Source organism: Thalassophryne amazonica, chromosome 6 (genome assembly GCF_902500255.1).
Source record: "Thalassophryne amazonica chromosome 6, fThaAma1.1, whole genome shotgun sequence".
Lineage (NCBI taxonomy): Eukaryota > Metazoa > Chordata > Actinopteri > Batrachoidiformes > Batrachoididae > Thalassophryne > Thalassophryne amazonica.
Window position 1 is genome coordinate 101,112,228 of NC_047108.1, and position 18,659 is coordinate 101,130,886.

The 18,659-nt window shown below is 40.9% G+C and overlaps 2 protein-coding genes across 2 annotated transcripts in view; one reads left to right on the forward strand and one right to left on the reverse strand.

The window, feature by feature from the left end:
• Positions 1-10,617, reverse strand: part of zgc:162200 (uncharacterized protein LOC558638 homolog) — a 45,454-nt gene extending 34,837 nt beyond the window's left edge. Inside the window, exons 1-5 of the mRNA XM_034172958.1 lie at positions 10,425-10,617; positions 8,159-8,482; positions 3,229-3,441; positions 2,784-2,936; positions 1,853-2,362 (exon numbers count right to left, since the gene is read on the reverse strand). Coding sequence (XP_034028849.1) covers positions 1,853-2,362; positions 2,784-2,936; positions 3,229-3,441; positions 8,159-8,404 — 1,122 coding nt within the window. The 5' untranslated portion in view covers positions 8,405-8,482; positions 10,425-10,617. The remainder of the gene's footprint in view (positions 1-1,852; positions 2,363-2,783; positions 2,937-3,228; positions 3,442-8,158; positions 8,483-10,424) is intronic.
• Positions 10,618-13,895: 3,278 nt separating this feature from the next.
• Positions 13,896-17,874, forward strand: apex2 (APEX nuclease (apurinic/apyrimidinic endonuclease) 2). Its single transcript, XM_034172959.1, has 6 exons — positions 13,896-14,036; positions 14,117-14,200; positions 15,563-15,743; positions 15,938-16,081; positions 16,399-16,465; positions 16,614-17,874. The coding sequence occupies exons 1-6, from the start codon at positions 13,922-13,924 to the stop codon at positions 17,724-17,726; spliced, it is 1,704 nt and encodes a 567-aa protein (XP_034028850.1). The 5' UTR covers positions 13,896-13,921; the 3' UTR covers positions 17,727-17,874.
• Positions 17,875-18,659: the final 785 nt, after the last annotated feature.

Below are 18,659 nucleotides of genomic sequence, written 5' to 3' on the forward strand. Positions count from 1 at the left end.
TGCTCAAAATAAAGAGACTTCATTCATGAATTTATTCATGTCCATTTCTAAGACTCCTGATGACCTATATTTGCTTACTAAAAGAGTATATAACTCGCCTACATTAAGATTTAAAATGAGTTCTGTCATAAATAAATAAATATGATTTGCTTACAATTACTTGAACAGGTCAATAATTAGTCCAATATCTGACGTAGAGAAGCTTGAATCTTCGACTGGACTGGGTTGCTTGACGTGAGGACGTTTCGCTTCAAATCACAGAAGCGTCCTCAGCTAAAATTCTTGCTCTGGTAGTCTGACTTCTGTCTTGACTCTTGTAGAGAAGAATAAACCAGAAGCCAACAAAAGCTGGAGTTTTTAACCTAACCAGACCCCTCCTATCAAGAGGCCGAATGCAATAGGCTAGTGACTAAACAATAGCTCTAATTAGCACCTATTGTGCTCTAGTTAGCACTCTCCTAATGATGGGATGGAAGCCTCCCCTGATGGCTCCCTTGATGACGTGAATGACTCATTACCATGAACAAAAGACTAAAACTGCTTTGACCTGAGTAACCCACTGTAAACAGGGGACAAAGCGTGTCTGAGACACACCCCCCGGTTAAGGCTGGGTTTCAACTGTTTTACAAAGAATGCTTCCTTGACACCTCTCTCAAACCATTTCTTCTCTCTGGCTAAGGTTTTAACTTCCTTGTCCTCAAACGTGTGGTTAGTGTCTTTCAGGTGGAGATGAACTGCAGACTGAGGTCCACTGGCAACCTCTCTGCGGTGCTGGTATAGCCTCTTGTTTAAAGGTTGCTTAGTCTCACCTATGTAGTGTTCATTACAGTTTTCCTGACATATGATATAATACACTACATTGCTCTGTTTGTAACTAGGGATCCTGTCCTTAGGGTGAACTAATTTCTGTCTCAAGGTGTTAACCGGTTTAAAGTAAACTGGGATTTTGTGCTGTCTGAAGATCCTCTGTAGTTTTCCCCCCACTCCTGCTAAATAAGGGAGAGACACTCCTCTAATTCTTGTCTCCGTCTCCTGTCTATCTGGTCTCTTTGTTTTCTGGGACTTGTGCACTTTGTCCAGGGACCATCGTGGGTACCCACATACTGTGAGGGCTTTCCGTACAAGTTGTTGTTCTTTAGCCCTTCCCTCTGCAGTTGTGGGCACCTGTAGGGCTCTGTGTTGAAGAGTCCTGATCACCCTGAGCTTGTGTTCAAGGGGGTGGTTTGAGCCAAAGAGCAGATATTGGTTAGTGTGAGTGGGTTTTCTGTAAACCCCTGTCTGGAGCTGCCTGTTCTCTCCAATCATAACATCACAGTCCAAGAAGGCTAAATGGTTGTTTCTGGCATCCTCACGTGTGAACTTGATATTGGAATCCACCGAGTTGATGTGTTCTGTAAAGTCCCCGACCTCCTGTTGCTTGATTTTAACCCATGTGTCATCGACATATCTGAACCAGTGACTGGGAGAGATGCCCGTGAACGACGTCAAGGCTGTCTTCTCCACTCGCTCCATGTACAGATTGGCCACAATGGGGGATACCGGAGACCCCATCGCACAACCATCACACAACTGAGAGCCTACACAGAAACATCCAATATCTGACAATAATATATTAAATATTTAAATACAGAAAAATAATCTCGACTTTGTAGAACACAAGCCGATATATAATTTTGTCTGAAAAGCAAAATTTTTTATTAATTAATAATAATAATAATAATAATCTGATAAGTTTTGCAAAGCAACAACAACAAAAAAAATCTAATTTCTTTTGGCTTCTCAACTTTTTGCTTTTGGTCGTTGAAACACTGATCCTTTGGTAAACACATTGCACTTGTATACGCATGCTTACCTGCAGGAGTTGCTGTTTTACTTTCTGACTGTCTGAAAAATGCAGCTCACTCAGTAGGTCAGACACCAGCCCAGAAGCTGGAGCTCGCAGGAACATATCACTGTTGCGTGGAGTAGAATAGCGAGGGATGAGGCCATTGGTTTTGGAGCTGCCCAAGTGAAGAGGGTGAGCAGAATTGGGAGCAGAACCAGGATCATTATTAAATCCACTGTCCTGATCTTCTCCCTCACCTACTCCCTCTCCCCCCTGACCCTCATTCTGGCTGTCATCCAGCTGCTCCAAGTGGAGCTCCAGATTCCCCATAGAATCAAAGGGGTTTAAGGTCAGGGCAGAGAGTTCTCGACGCAGACTGTTTTTCTGCTCCCTCTCCTCCTTCAGGGCTTCCAGGGCCTCATCCAGCTGCCTCTCTGCAATCTCCCTCAGCCTCGCTGCCTCCTCCAGCTGTGCTCTCAACTCTTCCTGCTCCTCATTCTTTTGGGTCAACTCCAGTTTCACAGTTTCAAACTCAACCTGAGCCAGGAAGAAACACGATTCTATCAAACAAAAATGTTGAGTAAAACTTAAAACTTTCATTTATTATTTATCTTGTGTATTTTACTGTCCCTCAGAAGATCAAAAAAGTTCTCTTATGTTAGACTAAATTTGACAGGCACATTTAATTTGCTCTGATCTTCTGCATGTGCAGGCTACGAAGTACAATAATATGCATTCAGTTACTGATGTTTTGGCATTCTTACATCATATCCTACAATAATCTCCATTAAACATAATGACCTACATCAGAAAGCAATAGAATCTAATCACTTAAGCTCATACATCTATAACTTGTGTCAATAAATCTATTTGTAATTACAACTGATGTTCCCTGAGAGACCACACATCTGCAATACTGAGGACACTAGGTGGAAGTGGCGCTTGTGTGACAAATTACCTGGTTTTCCTTGAGCACCGACACCTGTTTTTGCAGAGATATGTTCTCTTCTTCTAGCTCACCATTGTCCTGCAATTGGCGCAATTCACGTACTTTATACTCCTTCATTTCATCTCTCAGATGGCCTTTCTCTGCCTCCAGACACTCGCATTCCTGTTCAACAAAGCCCATCATCAAATCAGTTCAAATCCTCATTCATCGACTCCTTTTCATGCAAAGTTCACTTGGCTTATCTTTTTTTGGTTATTATTATTATTATTATTATATTTATTCTGTAATTATGGATGGGCCTTTTGGGATTAATAAAGCAATTTGAATCTTTACCAGTGACATTATACAATTATTAACCAGTGATTTGGGGGTTCAGTCTTGGGTATCATGAGCAGAAATGGCCTGACAAAGAGTGTAACTCCAGTATGCAGGTGCATAAGTGAACACACCATACCTTCTTCAGCTGGGTCGACAGCACTCCCAATCGATCGATTTCTGCATGAGCATTGCTCAGAGCAAGACGTGCTTGCTTTAGCTCTGCCTGGACTTCCTCCATGCGGGTTGCCATGGCAGCTTCCTTCGTGGCAGTCTCCTGCAGCAGGCTCTCCTCCCGGCACTCTCCATCAGCAGCTGCACGCTTCTGGCTGCTCACAGAGTCTGCAAATGCCTGAAACAAAAAGGAGCAAAATGCACAGCATCTGGCAGGCACCATATTCAATCAGTACTACTAAAGACAGGGTTCTCGTCAGAGCAGTTGAGCATAGGGGGCTCCTTTGCTGTGATCTGGATCCCCTATGCTGTGATTTAACCAGCACAGGGGCTTTTTCTGTTTTTTTTTTTTTGTTTGTTTGTTTTTTTTTTTTCCTTCCTTTGGTAAAGGACACGTCACACGTTATTTAATGTCCCAGTTAGCTAATGCAAAAAATGCAAAATAAAAGTGTTTCAAAGGGTTAAAAAATTTCTGGGGGGAATGCCCCTGGACCCTCCCACAATACCCTCGCCTGCAATGCTTGTAGCGTGGCTATGCCCCTCTAAGTTCCCTTCCTTGCTGTGAAAAAGTCCTGGTGTGAACCCTGAAAGATATCAGTGATCACTGGAAGATAATGCAGGAAAGGAACTTACAGTGTTCTAACTGCCATCACATGAAATATGATCAACGTAAAGAAGAAATTATGTTTGATACAATCATTACAGGCCTGGCCGCCTGTTACACCATGACAATTTAGTCAGCGTATGCAGACGTATGAAAATTTGTGCAAGTGTCAAGGTGCCTAAACACATTCAGACCTGCACACATATACCTACGGACAACTTAAAGTTTCCAAATCACCTAACCTGCATGTCTTAGAATTTTTTGGTGGAAGCCAGAGTACCCGGATGGAACCCACGCAAACACGGAGAGAACATGCAAACTCCACACAGAAAGGCCCGAAGTGGGAAGTTGTCCCATGATGGTACAGTATATGGATAATGCAATACTGTTAAAATAAAAAATATATTATTAATTATTATTATTATTAAAAGCTTATTTTTTGCATCGTAATAACAGGGCTGTGAAATGAAAATTGTGAAATACGAGGAAAATTTGCAGGGGTCTGGGGGGGCACAGCGTCCAGGAGCTGGGGTCTAGGGCCCTGTGGGGCCCCAGAATTAAATTTTTATCTAATGATACTTTTTCAGCATCTCCTGGAAGAACAAATCTCAAAATTAGTGCATATTTAAATGATCCTACATTCAACCTTTTATTTGACCTGTCAATGATGATGTTAAAATAACAGAATATGACGTGGAAGTAGGACCTGGAATGATTTTCCTTTTAAATGTAAACCAAATTATGCATTAACTCAGAACAATTAAACTACATGAAATTTATGAAGACTGAAAAGACTGTTACAGCATTTCAAAAACCACAGCTAAAGCTTGTAGAATATTTGGAAAATCATGATAAAATATCAACATACGTTATAGTAAAAAGTCAAAAGTCTTACACGATGTCGTAAAAAAAGAGAACGCTTTACGATAAGCATTTTAAAAAGTCAGTGATGTTCACGATTAAAGAGTACATCACTAACACCCCCCCCATGATGAAATCCGCGGAGTTTTCACAGCCCTGTAATAAGGAACCTTAACATAACATGCCTTTCAGTGCTGCCTGCAGCAGTATATGCCAATAACAGCTGATTAAAGTAACAACATGAAATGGTTACTACAACACTGAACACTATAGTTCAGTTATATAATACTGCTAATTTACAGCAGTCGTCCTTTCTGCTTCGCAAACATGCAGATAAACAGAGCTGAGAAATGAGATTTATGCACAATACGTGAAACAACTGTTGTGAAATATTGCACCACAAGACATTTACTGTAGTTTGGTCATATGAACCAGTGCCAGCAGGATGCGGAACTTTGTTTCACCTCACTTCCTACAAGTCAATGTCAAACCACTGCATGAATGTTTTCGACAACACTGAATACATTATTTATCTTCTGACTGTACCCGTGGAACTAAATCAAGCCCCAAAGTTGTACACAATTTATTCCACACTAGATCAAGCATTTTCAGTGTTTTATAAAAACTCAGTTCAGCCATTTTGACGTAATGCCAACAATCTAAAACACATGAAGAAGAAACAGAACACAGCCTCCTCGATAAAAGCACTAACAAAGATAAGAACAAGAGTGCTATCTGTTAGAGGCACATTTACATAATCCATATTTTGACATACCACTGTTCATAATACTTTCTTTTGATGCATAAGTATTTGTTTAAACTGAATGGGGAAAATGCTACAAATAATAAAGCACTGGAGTTCCAGATAGTGTTAGCTGTGTCTGTTTTATCATCCAATAAACATCCTCCTCTCTCTGCAATATTTTTACATGATGTCACTATAAGAAACATGAACCAGTACTGCATACACAGAATCTTTAAACAGATACTCAATACTTTGTTGATACACCTTTGGCAGCAATTACTGCCTCAAGTCTTCTGGAATATGGTGCCACAAGCGTGGTGCAGCGATATTTGGCCAGTTTTGTTCATTCCTCTTTGCAGCACCTCTTAAGCTTCATCAGGTTGAATGGGGAGCGTTGGTGCTCAGCCATTTTCAGATCTCTTAAGAAATGTTCAATTGGATTCAGGTCTGGGCTCTGGCTGGACCACTTAGGGGCATTCAGATTTGTCCTAAAGCCACTCCTTTGACATCTTGGCTGTGTGCATAGGGTCACTGTCCTGCTGAAAGTTGAACAGTCATCCCAGTCTGAGGCAAAGAGCACTCTGGAGCAGGTTTTCATTACTGCATTCATCTTCCCCTCAATCCTGACTAGTCTCCTAGTTCCTGCTGCTGGAAAACATCCCCGCAGCATGATGCTGCCACCACCATGCTTCACTGTAAGGATGGTGCCTGGTTTCCTCCAAACATGATGCCTAGCATTCATGCCAAAGAGTTCAATCTTTGTCTAATCAAACCAGATAATTTTGTTTCTTATGGTCTGAGAGTCCTTCAAGTGCTTTTTGGCAAACTCCAGGGGGGCTGCAAAGTGCCTTTTACTAAGGAGTGGCTTCCATCTGGCCACTCCATACAGGTCTAATTGGTGAATTGCTGCAGAGATGGTTGTCCTTCTGGAAGGTTCTCCTCTCTCCAAACAGGAATGCTGGAGCTCTGACAGAGTGACCATCAGGTTCTTGGTCACCTCCCTGACTAAGGCCCTTCTCCCCTGATCGTTCAGCTTAGACAAGCAACCAGCTCTAGGAAGAGTCCTGGTGGATCCAAACTTCTTCCATTTACAGATGATGAAGGCCACTGTGCTGCTCATTGGGATCTTCAAAGCAGCAGAAATGTTACTGTACCTTTCCCCAGATTTGTGCCTCAAGACAATCCTGTCTCAGAGGTCTACAGACTTTATGCTTGTGCTCTGACATGCACTATCAACCGTGATAGCTTGTACGTAGGCAGGTATGTACCTTTCCAAATCAAATCAACTAAATTTACCCCAGGTGGACTCCAATTAGGCTGTAGAAACAGCTCAAGCATGATGTTGAGCTTCATGACAAAGGCTGTGAATGCTTATGTACATGTGATTTCTTAGTTGCTTTTTTTTTTTATAAGAAATTTGCAAAAATCTCAAGAAACTTTTCACATGTCATTATGGGGTATTGTGTGTAGAACTGTGAAGAAAAATGAATTTCATCCATTCATCCATGAGGTTGTGACATAACAAAATGTGGAAAAAGTGAAGCGCCGTGAATACTTTCTGGATGCACCATAAACATTACCAGCGTAAAAAAAAAAGAACACTGAAAAAAAATTAATGTATATTCCAGTACCATGAACAACCCAGGAGCTTGTAAAAAAAAAAAGTGCCTAATTTTTTTAAAAACTACATATATAATTAGTGTCCATGCACAAAAGTCCATGAGTATGCATTATTTCCACCAGAGTAATATTCAAATACACCCTGCAGTGAACTGAGACCCAAAATAGTACCATCTCAGCTCACCCACCAATTTCAGGAGCGTTGCACCACAACGGGTGCCCTGATGTGTTCTAAGGTTGCAGGCACACAGGGCACCATCCACCTAGTCAACAAGGGACATAGTAGTTAACAAGAAACAAACCTTGGTAAACTAGAGTTAGGAAGTCATGTGCATGTTTCTTTAAATCAGTGGTCAGAGAAGTGTATATATGTGCATGGCCTTGCTGTTCATTCTAACCCCTTTCTGTTACTGGATGTACTTATTTGCATATGCAAGCTGTGTCTGTCACTCAAAAGACAAATCTGTTCTGTCACATTGTGGAGAACAATGCAGAAATTGGAAAGGGGAAGGAAAAAAAAAAAAAGACACAGGAGTGCAACTACACCAAAAGTAAAATTGAGATGGGAAATGTTTCAAAAGCCACTTAATGGGAAAGATATTGGAAGCCATCAGCTCTCACACAGCACAGGGCTATGGCCACTGCAGCTACAATGCACAAACAACCAAATAAATAAAATGATTAATAATAGGGCTGGTAATGTTTGATTCACTCAACTACACACTTGGTGAATGATAAATTGAACATGCTAATATAGTTGTGTGCACAAGAACAAAAATAATATTTTAATGAGAATACAAAATGCAGTCTCTGTAACATGTTACATTACATTTGTTTCATGATAAATTACAGCCTTATTTCTTTGTACTCATGTTCGTCTTTTTGTGCATACACATCATTTATATATGAGGATCCTGAAATTGTGAGATAGCATGAATAAAGCCTGACAGAATTAGTTCATCGGGTGTAGGGGGGGTGAAAGGAAATATGAAAAATGGGGCAAAGCAGTTGATGCACAGGAATACGTCCGGTGACTACTGACCAGAAAGGTTCTTGTGTTCTTACCTCTTTGAGTTGCTGTAACTCGACTTTGAGGGCTTCATGCTCCTCCTCCAGCTGTCTGTGTTTCATCTTGAGAGCAGAACTTTCTTCCAAAACCACCAGGCCATAACGGGCTGCCTGAAGCTTTTCCTCAGTAGCTTCATGGAGCTCAAGAGTCAGTCGGAGCACTTCCGCCTTCAAGTCTCCGCTCCCCATCTCTGCCTCTGCCTCCACCTGTGCACCTGCTGGCTCTGCATCCGCCTCCAGCATGCTTCCCTCTCCCCCGACAAGTCTGCCAATATTCTACTGGGAATGCTTCTTTCTCTCCTCCACTTTCATTACTCTTCACTACAGACACAAAACACAAAGAGCACTGTGAATACAAAATACTGTGAGCAAATGTGTACTCAAAAGGGCAAAGATTGTTCACCAAGCACATGATATCAATCAGGAAAAGATCAGCCCAAGGCAAGACAATTTTGGCAACACACACATTTCATGCTCAGAAGCCTAAATTTCTGCTATACAAATTCAGGTCTGGTGTTACACAGCACTTTGCAAAGATTACACACGTTACACACAGTTTCAAGTAAAATAAAGTGTTTACAAGGATGGCTAGATCGTGGCTCACAGGTCATCTGAATTTAACAGCCAACCTCCGCTTGTTGATTAGCTAATCAATTAATCTAGTAATTATTACAGCTCTGACTTTGAAATTGACTAGTGGGAATCTTTGATTTTACCTAAAGGATCAGTTCATGGAAAGGCAAAACTACGCTAACAGGGTGTCACTATAAATCAGATCCAAGTGTAGCTTGGATACATTAGAGATAAAACGCATATCTGGCTAACATTAGACACATGGGAGCAGCCCACGAGAGAGCCCTACGTATCCTGCACAAAATGCCTCACATTACTGTGCCCACTTGCACTGACTGGGTGGGGCCGAGTTTTTCAGCCTCTAACCTAATCGAAGATTGACCGCTCGGGTGTCCAGTCAATCAATCAATCAATCAATTTTTTTTTATATAGCGCCAAATCACAACAAACAGTTGCCCCAAGGCGCCTCATATTGTAAGGCAAGGCCATACAATAATTATGTAAAACCCCAACGGTCAAAACGACCCCCTGTGAGCAAGCACTTGGCTACAGTGGGAAGGAAAAACTCCCTTTTAACAGGAAGAAACCTCCAGCAGAACCAGGCTCAGGGAGGGGCAGTCTTCTGCTGGGACTGGTTGGGGCTGAGGGAGAGAACCAGGAAAAAGACATGCTGTGGAGGGGAGCAGAGATCGATCACTAATGATTAAATGCAGAGTGGTGCATACAGAGCAAAAAGAAAAAGAAACAGTGCATCATGGGAACCCCCCAGCAGTCTACGTCTATAGCAGCATAACTAAGGGATGGTTCAGGGTCACCTGATCCAGCCCTAACTATAAGCTTTAGCAAAAAGGAAAGTTTTAAGCCTAATCTTAAAAGTAGAGAGGGTGTCTGTCTCCCTGATCTGAATTGGGAGCTGGTTCCACAGGAGAGGAGCCTGAAAGCTGAAGGCTCTGCCTCCCATTCTACTCTTACAAACCCTAGGAACTACAAGTAAGCCTGCAGTCTGAGAGCGAAGCGCTCTATTGGGGTAATATGGTACTACGAGGTCCCTAAGATAAGATGGGACCTGATTATTCAAAACCTTATAAGTAAGAAGAAGAATTTTAAATTCTATTCTAGAATTAACAGGAAGCCAATGAAGAGAGGCCAATATGGGTGAGATATGCTCTCTCCTTCTAGTCCCAGTCAGTGCCTAATGCATGTACTTTTCGTGATTGATCTATTTTATCTAGGCAATAAAACTACATAAAGAAATACATCAAATCTACGCCGAGAATAAAAAGATATCGTGGTCCTTGGCCTAAACCCACTACGTTTTATTAAAGGGGCATGAATGAAGGAGCCTAATATTTTAACAGCCGGTGTATTTTCCCTACAGAAAGTGAACTGGTGGAAAACTAAATTTGACAAGGAAACTAAATCTTACACAACACCGGTGTCCTGTACAACTAGCAAGAGTAGCTTCAATTAAACAGTAAATGAGAACACTGTTAGCTAGTAGCAAAGTGAAACTGAGTGAACATGGTTAACATCGTTGCTGTGCGATAAATTGGACAAAAATGTGTCGTTATCGTAATAACCGAGGTCAAGTGTTTGACTGCTGGTGTTATTCTCCTGTAGTAATGTCAAAAAAGTACCGGCTAGGTAAGCTAATTAGATAGCCACTACAGCCAAACTAGCTACTACTCACCGTTTTCGCTTCACTTCAAGCTAGCGGCCAGTGGTCCTCGGCAACCGACTCCTTTTTCAGTAAACCGCTAATATGGACAAAATAGACAGCAGAGAATAAGTCACGACTAGGAGATAACCTTGGTCCGCAACACCGGTTCTCTCGTTACCCAGCAGCAGTAAGGTCGAGTGTCAAAAGCGCGCCGAAACCCAAAAAGCACGACAACGCCCTCTAGTTTAGCCACGAGGTACTGCAACTACAAGTCTATCGCTGTGTAATGATGACGTCATTGCAAATTTTATCAACAGAGTTCATGCGTTCAGACATCTGTAAACATGTCAGTGGTGGGGAAAAAACAAGCACAAATTTGAATAAACATCAGGCCATATCTGGGAGCATGCATGTTACATCTGGTGCAGCGATAGACCTTGATATCTCAAAATGACACAAATATATTTGAATGTGGCCAAGGAACAGCTGTAAAATTTTAGTACCAACCAGGATCAACAGATGGATCTTGCCATTGAGCTTTGATCTTAATTCCTTTGATCCTGATCAAGGGGCAGATCATGGCATTGATCTTCTAGCTTTGTTCTTTGATGCTGCCCAGGCCAAAGGTTCTGCTCAATTTAAATAATTCCTGCACCAATGCACTGTTTACATCTCCGATGACATTGTCCATATATTTCATTCTTGTTTATTGTGAGTGTTATACCTTTGACCACTTCTCTAACATTTCAAATTGTAATTGCCGACCTTTGATCCTGATCCCGATCTTTGTTCCTGATTGTAATGGCTGATCTTTGATCCTGATCATTTGATCATGGTCACTGGAAAAAAAAAAAAATTCAAATTTTTTGAAAATTTTGAAAGAAAATTTCATGCATGATTCTCATCTTGCATTTGTGCATTAATTTTGTTCCACTTGATTTTGATTCAGTTTATCGTAATTACATCAATCAAATGAATCATCAATCAGCAAGCACAATCTAAATTCATCAATAAGGATCAAAGGTCAGGAAATTTTCTTTGATCATGCTCCTTGTTAAGATTTGAAAGTTGAAGCTCATCAATCAGGATCAAAGTTGAGTTGACAGGAGCAAAGGTCAGCAAACAGGATCAAAACTCAGTGACCATGATCAAATGATCAGGATCAAAGACCAGCCATTACAATCAGGAACAAAGATCGGGATCAGGATCAAAGGTCGGCAATTACAATTTGAAATGTTAGAGAAGTGGTCAAAGGTATAACACTCACAATAAACAAGAATGACATATATGACCCTTAATTGGAGCAAGTGGTTGAAAATGAGCAAGTGAGTGAGAACCTTTGGTCTGGCCATCAAAAAACATATTGTACATCTTATTAATAGAATAATTCTTTATTGTCCACCGATGTGGAAAATTGAAAAAATAATATTATTATTAGTCTTATTATTACAACCCCTGGCAAAAATTATGGAATCACCGGCCTTGGAGGATGTTCATTCAGTTGTTTAATTTTGTAGAAAAAAAGCAGATCACAGACATGACACAAAACTAAAGTCATTTCAAATGGCAACTTTCTGGCTTAAAGAAACACTATAAGAAATCAGGAAACAAAAATTGTGGCAGTCAGTAACGGTTACTTTTTTAGACCAAGCAGAGGGAAAAAAATATGGACTCACTCAATTTTGAGGAAAAAATTATGGAATCATGAAAAACAAAAGAACGCTCCAACACATCACTAGTATTTTGTTGCACCACCTCTGGCTTTTATAACAGCTTGCAGTCTCTGAGGCATGGACTTAATGAGTGACAAACAGCACTCTTCATCAATCTGGCTCCAACTTTCTCTGACTGCTGTTGCCAGATCAGCTTTGCAGGTTGGAGCCTTGTCATGGACCATTTTCTTCAACTTCCACCAAAGATTTTCAATTGGATTAAGATCCTGACTATTTGCAGGCCATGACATTGACCCTATGTGTCTTTTTGCAAGGAATGTTTTCACAGTTTTTGCTCTACGGCAAGATGCATTATCATCTTGAAAAATGATTTCATCATCCCCAAACATCCTTTCAATTGATGGGATAAGAAAAGTGACCAAAATATCAATGTAAACTTGTGCATTTATTGATGATGTAATGACAGCCATCTCCCCAGTGCCTTTACCTGACATGCAGCCCCATATCATCAATGACTGTGGAAATTTACATGTTCTCTTCAGGCAGTCATCTTTATAAATCTCATTGGAAAGGCACCAAACAAAAGTTCCAGCATCATCACCTTGCCCAATGCAGATCTGAGATTCATCACTGAATATGACTTTCATCCAGTCATCCACAGTCCACGATTGCTTTTCCTTAGCCCATTGTAACCTTTTTTTTCTGTTTAGGTGTTAATGATGGCTTTCGTTTAGCCTTTCTGTATGTAAATTCCATTTTCTTTAGTCGGTTTCTTACAGTTCGATCACAGATGTTGACTCCAGTTTCCTCATCTTTTAAGAGTTTGATAATCCTCTCCTTTGTTTCAATTGACATCTCTCGTGTTGGAGCCATGATTCATGTCAGTCCACTTGGTGCAACAGCTCTCCAAGGTGTGATCACTCCTTTTTAGATGCAGACTAATGAGCAGATCTGATTTGATGCAGGTGTTAGTTTTGGGGATGAAAATTTACAGGGTGATTCCATAATTTATTCCTCAGAATTGAGTGAGTCCTTATTTTTTTTCCCCTCTGCTTGGTCTAAAAAAGTAACAGTTACTGACTGCCACAATTTTTTTTTCCTGATTTCTTATAGTGTTTCTTAAAGCCAGAAAGTTGCCATTTGAAATGACTTTAGTTTTGTGTCATGTCTGTGATCTGCTTTTTTTTTTTTTTCTACAAAATTAAACAACTGAATGAACATCCTTCGAGGCCAGTGATTCCATAATTATTGGCAGGGGTTGTAGTAATAGTTAGTGGCTGGAGTACTCTGCTATCAACAGTGTTTGCCAAACAGGACCCATTGCTGTTCTGTCATGTGGTGGATGCAGTGATGATGCGGTAACACTGCAACCTTTAGAGGTAGTAACTAGTAGTACCAGTAATAGTAATAGTAGTTTTTGTTGTTGTACCAGTTGTATTAGCAGCGGCACTAGTATTAGTAGAAGTACCAGTAGTAGTAGTACCAGTAATAGTACTTTGTAGTAATAGTAGCCTTACCAAAAAAATAGTACATGCAAGTATGTTTCAAGTATTCCTCCAGTTTACTTTTTATGTACTTAGCAGTACTATTTTTTTGGTAGTAGTTGAAGTAGTAGCAGCAGTATTAACAATAAAATGCATCAGTAAGCCAGTCATTCAGTTTCATTTGAAGCTAAATGATCATTACAAATCAATAACATTAAATTTCTTAACCGCACAGGATAACTACTGAAACTCTAATCATTTATTTTTTGAAAATGTAACTAAATCGGGCAGACTTCCGCTTGTCGGGGGTTGACTTCCGTTTCACTTCCTGTATCATTTGCACGTTAGCTGGCTGCTACTGCTGCACACCATGAAGATCGTAACTTGGAATATAAACGGCATAAGGGCCTTCAGAGGGGGGATAAAGAAGGCGCTTGACTCACTGAACGCAGATATAATCTGTGTTCAGGAAACAAAAGTAACAAGTAAGTATTTTTGTGGGTTGTAATGCGCGGGAGCTGTGAGAAATAAAGCTGCTTGCTAAACGCCACACTGCCCCCTACAGGAGACCTGCTTGATGAAAGAAGCGCCATTGTTGACGGCTATAATTCCTATTTCAGCTTCAGCCGTGGACGCAGCGGGTATTCAGGCAAGTAACAGTGTCATACTGATTATTATACAAGTAATGAATGTTTATGAGTGCAATGGTAAGTGGCTTTTGATAGGGGATCACATTCTGCTACGTTCTACAGTATCCAATAAAAACCTCACTGTGATCATACGACATCCTGTAATCATTGTCGATAGATAAAAAGGGACATCTTGGCATCAGATCTGTGCAGAAGATAGTTAATGAACTTCAGGTTCAAATTTTAGGGTTAGGGTTGTGTATGAACTGTGATGTTTGTGCGTTAAAATAATAATGGGTGCTGCACGAATGGCAAATCTTGGTTTGTGTACATATTTGCTTGAGTTGAAAGATGGGATGTTCCATCATTCAACTTATGTAAATATCTTTTCCATTGCACAAATGTAAAACATTCATTATTTGTTTTATATAACACCTACTTTGATCCAGTGCTGCATCCGCATAGTCAAGGCAAAGTCAATGTGATATAGGTAGCTTTCACACATTTTTGCTAAAAGATGGTGAAGTCAACCAATGGTGACTAATGGATGGAGCCTAAATAAAAAGTTAGATAAATCATACAGCTTATTAGTTTTCTCTATAATAGGACAAATAATCAATGCCACATGACATACAATCCACCAATCAAATGACAAGGATCTTTTAATGTTATATAATATGTGCCAAAATAACTTGCAGGCTGTCTCTCAATTCAGGGGCCGCATCCTTTGTAAGCTGCAGTCGTCAGCCTCATACTTCATTGTGGCGGAACTATGCTGTCTCATTTTGAAGCCTTCTTGGAGTGCGGTTGACTACTGCAGCCTTCTTTCTCTTGAAAATGAAGGCGACAACAGTTGTGTTCTTTACCACCCAAACAATCCCAAGAGTCACTGCGTGAGTTTTATTTGTATTTTTCAAGGCAAAGTAGTTAGTAAAATTAAAAAAGGACAATGTACAATTGCAAGTAAGTAATGTTTGTATGTACGTAAAGTATAAGTATTAAAAAATGATTACTAAATGACAGGTTACACCTACTATGCTAGCTTGTTGCTCAGCAACAGGGTAGGTCTGGGAAAAGCTAATGACATTATTGCAAAATGCTCCCTGGCTAGATAGTCTCATTTCAAAATGGTTGGTTTGGCATCCGCAGTCTCAGAAGGCCAGATCTTTGTAGGACACACCGTTGGAAACATGCAGCCCCTGAATTGGAACACAGCATCTCATGTAAATATTTATCACCCAAAATATTACTGAAAGGTAGCTTGAACATCAGGTCCTTTTATTTCTGATAACTTTGTCCTACCATGTGTGACACCTGTTTTATGTGCTCCTGTCCCCTCACACTAAGCAGACTGTTTCACGTTCCATTCCTGGTCTGCACAGGGGTTGCTACATACTGTAAAGACAGTGCCACTCCCTTTGCTGCTGAGGAGGGTCTCTCAGGTCTACTGACCAATAATAAGGAGGCTGTTGGATGCTACAGTGACCACAGCGCCTTTTCAACTGAAGAGTTGCAGCTTTTAGACAACGAGGGACGAGCCGTCATTACACAGCACAAGATAATGTCAGTGAAATAACCCTATGTAATTTTAAGCATAAACACTGAAATCTTGATAAATACCACAAGGTTGAGTCTGGTGTGCAGGCACTTTAATTTTTTTCCTGCCTGTTGTGTTATTTACAGTACTTACGAGTGTTGTTCCAGATATGTAATTCCTACTTGTTCTTGTTTTGTTTTTTTTTGTGCCCCCTCTATAGGTTTAAGGACAAAGAGCAAACACTTACTGTAGTCAATGTTTACTGTCCACGGGCTGACCCTGAAAAGCCAGAGCGTAAACAGTTCAAACTGCAGTTCTACAAGCTGCTTCAGTGCCGGGCCGAAGGCTTGCTGGAGGGCGGAAGGTGAGAGAAGGATGGAAAATTAATGATAAAGCTTCATTGCTGAAATGCTTTGATATCTGACAGTAATAACGGCTCAACTCCAGCCACGTTACCCTGACTGACCCCACAGAAATATGGGGAAAAGTTACTGTGGGCAAAGTGTCACCAGATCATTGTATTACTATATATATATATATATATAATTTCTTTATTTATGATTTATATATAATTTATTTATTTATTTTTTTAATACCAAAAGTTATGCATTATAATAACTCCTGGCTAAAAAATAAATAAATTGCATGATTTGAAATAAAAAAAATGTTTTGTCTTTTCAGCCATGTGATTGTTTTAGGTGATATAAATACATCTCACCAGCCAATAGACCACTGTGACCCCAGTGATGTAAGTAAACACTAAAAATGGTCAAAAGTTCCCAATGTTTGACTCTGTGTGTGTATAAATTTGGATTTGTTGTCACTTTCTTGCCCTGTGGGCACAGGATGCTAAAATATGGTCTCATAATGAATTTCTCATTTTTGTCATCACTTAGGACGGTTTTGAGGAGAATCCTAGTAGGAAATGGCTGAATGCCTTCTTGCACAGTGGTGGACAAAAAGGAGAGAAAAAAGAGGCTGAATCCGGTGAGGAATTTGAGGTAACATCAAATTCCATCCACAGTGGAAAATTCATGGACACTTTTCGGTATTTTCACCCAAGCCGCACTCATGCTTTCACGTGCTGGTCCACCCTCACCGGAGCGCGGCAGACCAACTACGGTACGCGGATTGACTACATATTTGCTGACTGCCAGCTTGTGAAAGAGCAGTTTGTGGCAGCAGACATCATGCCAGAGATGGAAGGGTCAGATCACTGTCCCGTGTGGGGGCAGCTGGGCTGCTCTGTCCTTCCCAACTCCAAACCTCCGCCTCTCTGCACTTGTTATTTACCGGAGTTTGCAGGCAAGCAACAGAAACTGTCGCATTTCCTCGTTAGGATGGAGCAAAAACCAATAGTGCCTGATGAGAGCGAGGCCTTACCTGGTTCTCAAGAAGAAGAGGAGAGGCGAGAAAATTTAAATCCCTTTTGGAAAAAACGGTTCATAGCAAACTCTGCTCCTCCACAGGGGAAGAAGATGAAGTCAGTAAAGACTTCTTCACAGCCGCAGGGCAACCTGTTGTCCTTTTTCAAACCCAAGTTCGCAAATACCGTCTCTCGTCCTGAGGACTCTGTTGGGCAGGGTCAAAAACCAGTGGACACAGATGAGGTGAACTCATCACAAAGTAGAGGACACACATCTCCTCATCCAGGCAGGTTCACTGAAGACACTGTGCCAGTCCTCAGTCGGTCATCAGAGCTGTGCCCGAGCAGCATCTCAGAGGAAAATGATCATCAAATGAAGACAGTCGCTGAACATTTAAAGCCTGCTGTCGGACAGTCGGAGCCAAAGAAAGGGGCGTCATTAGCATTTTGGAAGTCTGTGCTTCATGGACCGCCACCACCACCTTCCTGCAAGGTCCACAAGGAACCTTGTGTGCTCCGTACTGTAAGGAAGGAGGGGCCAAACATAGGCAGACAGTTCTTTGTGTGCTGTCGTCCTCAGGGACACGCCTCCAACCCGGACGCTCGCTGTAATTTCTTTGCATGGGTCGACAAAGGGAAGTGACCTGCTGTAAGAAACAGAATTTTTTAAGTTTAGAAAAACTGTCGGCTTGATCTTGTTGAAGTAAGACCGCTATAAACACCACTATCACATCAGTGACTTCAACAGATCCCGTGATACGTTTTGATTAGCTGAAGAATAAAGTATTTTCTTATTAGTTGCAGAGTGATTTTATTTGTTTGCTGTATGTGTAAACTGGATCAACTGAAAGAATAGTTTCTGATGCAGGAGATGCAATCAGCTGGTTCAGTTTTTATCCACCCCCACCTATAAATTGTCAATTTAGTTTCAATTTATTTCACTCACTCACTCAACTGCTTATCTGGGATTGGGTCGCGGGGGGCAATTTCTTTCATTTTACAGCACCAAATGACAACAAAGCTGCCTCAAGGTGCTTCACACGAGTAAGGTCTAAACTTACCAACCCCTAGAGCAAGCACACAGGCGACGGTGGTGAGGAAAAACTCCCTCCAATGATGTTGAGGAAGAAACCTCAAGCAGGCCAGACCAGAGGTGACCCACCGCTTAAGCCATTTTAATAGTTACAAGGTTTTTACAAAATTTTCCCAAGCTGAAGAATTAAAACCAGAATAGTATCAAAACAAATATGCCCGTCTGTTTTCGCTTGTTAGCATGGTATCTCAAGAACCAGTTGATCAGTTTCATTCATATTTAGCATAAGAGTGTACTTGGGTGATCCACAGACACCATTTGATTATAATGACCTTGTGTTCAATTTCAAGGTTACAGTGAGATATTCAAGTTATTGTCATTGCCACCCTTGATGGTGTGATATTGCAATAACCAGTTGACCAATTTAATTTATATTTAGTATAAACGTGTACTTGGATGATCCCCGACACTTTGTATTACTGATTTGCAGGGACAGGGGAATGTGTCATCTCCTGATGACTCTTGTTAATTGTACACACAAAT

Bases quoted from the DNA above. Each gene is read 5' to 3' on its own strand.
- apex2 (XM_034172959.1), top strand. From the start codon at position 13,922: ATGAAGATCGTAACTTGGAATATAAACGGCATAAGGGCCTTCAGAGGG. The intron at 15,744-15,937 runs GTCAGTGAAATA...CCCCCTCTATAG, and splicing joins ATTACACAGCACAAGATAAT to GTTTAAGGACAAAGAGCAAA. The intron at 16,082-16,398 runs GTGAGAGAAGGA...TTGTCTTTTCAG, and splicing joins GGCTTGCTGGAGGGCGGAAG to CCATGTGATTGTTTTAGGTG.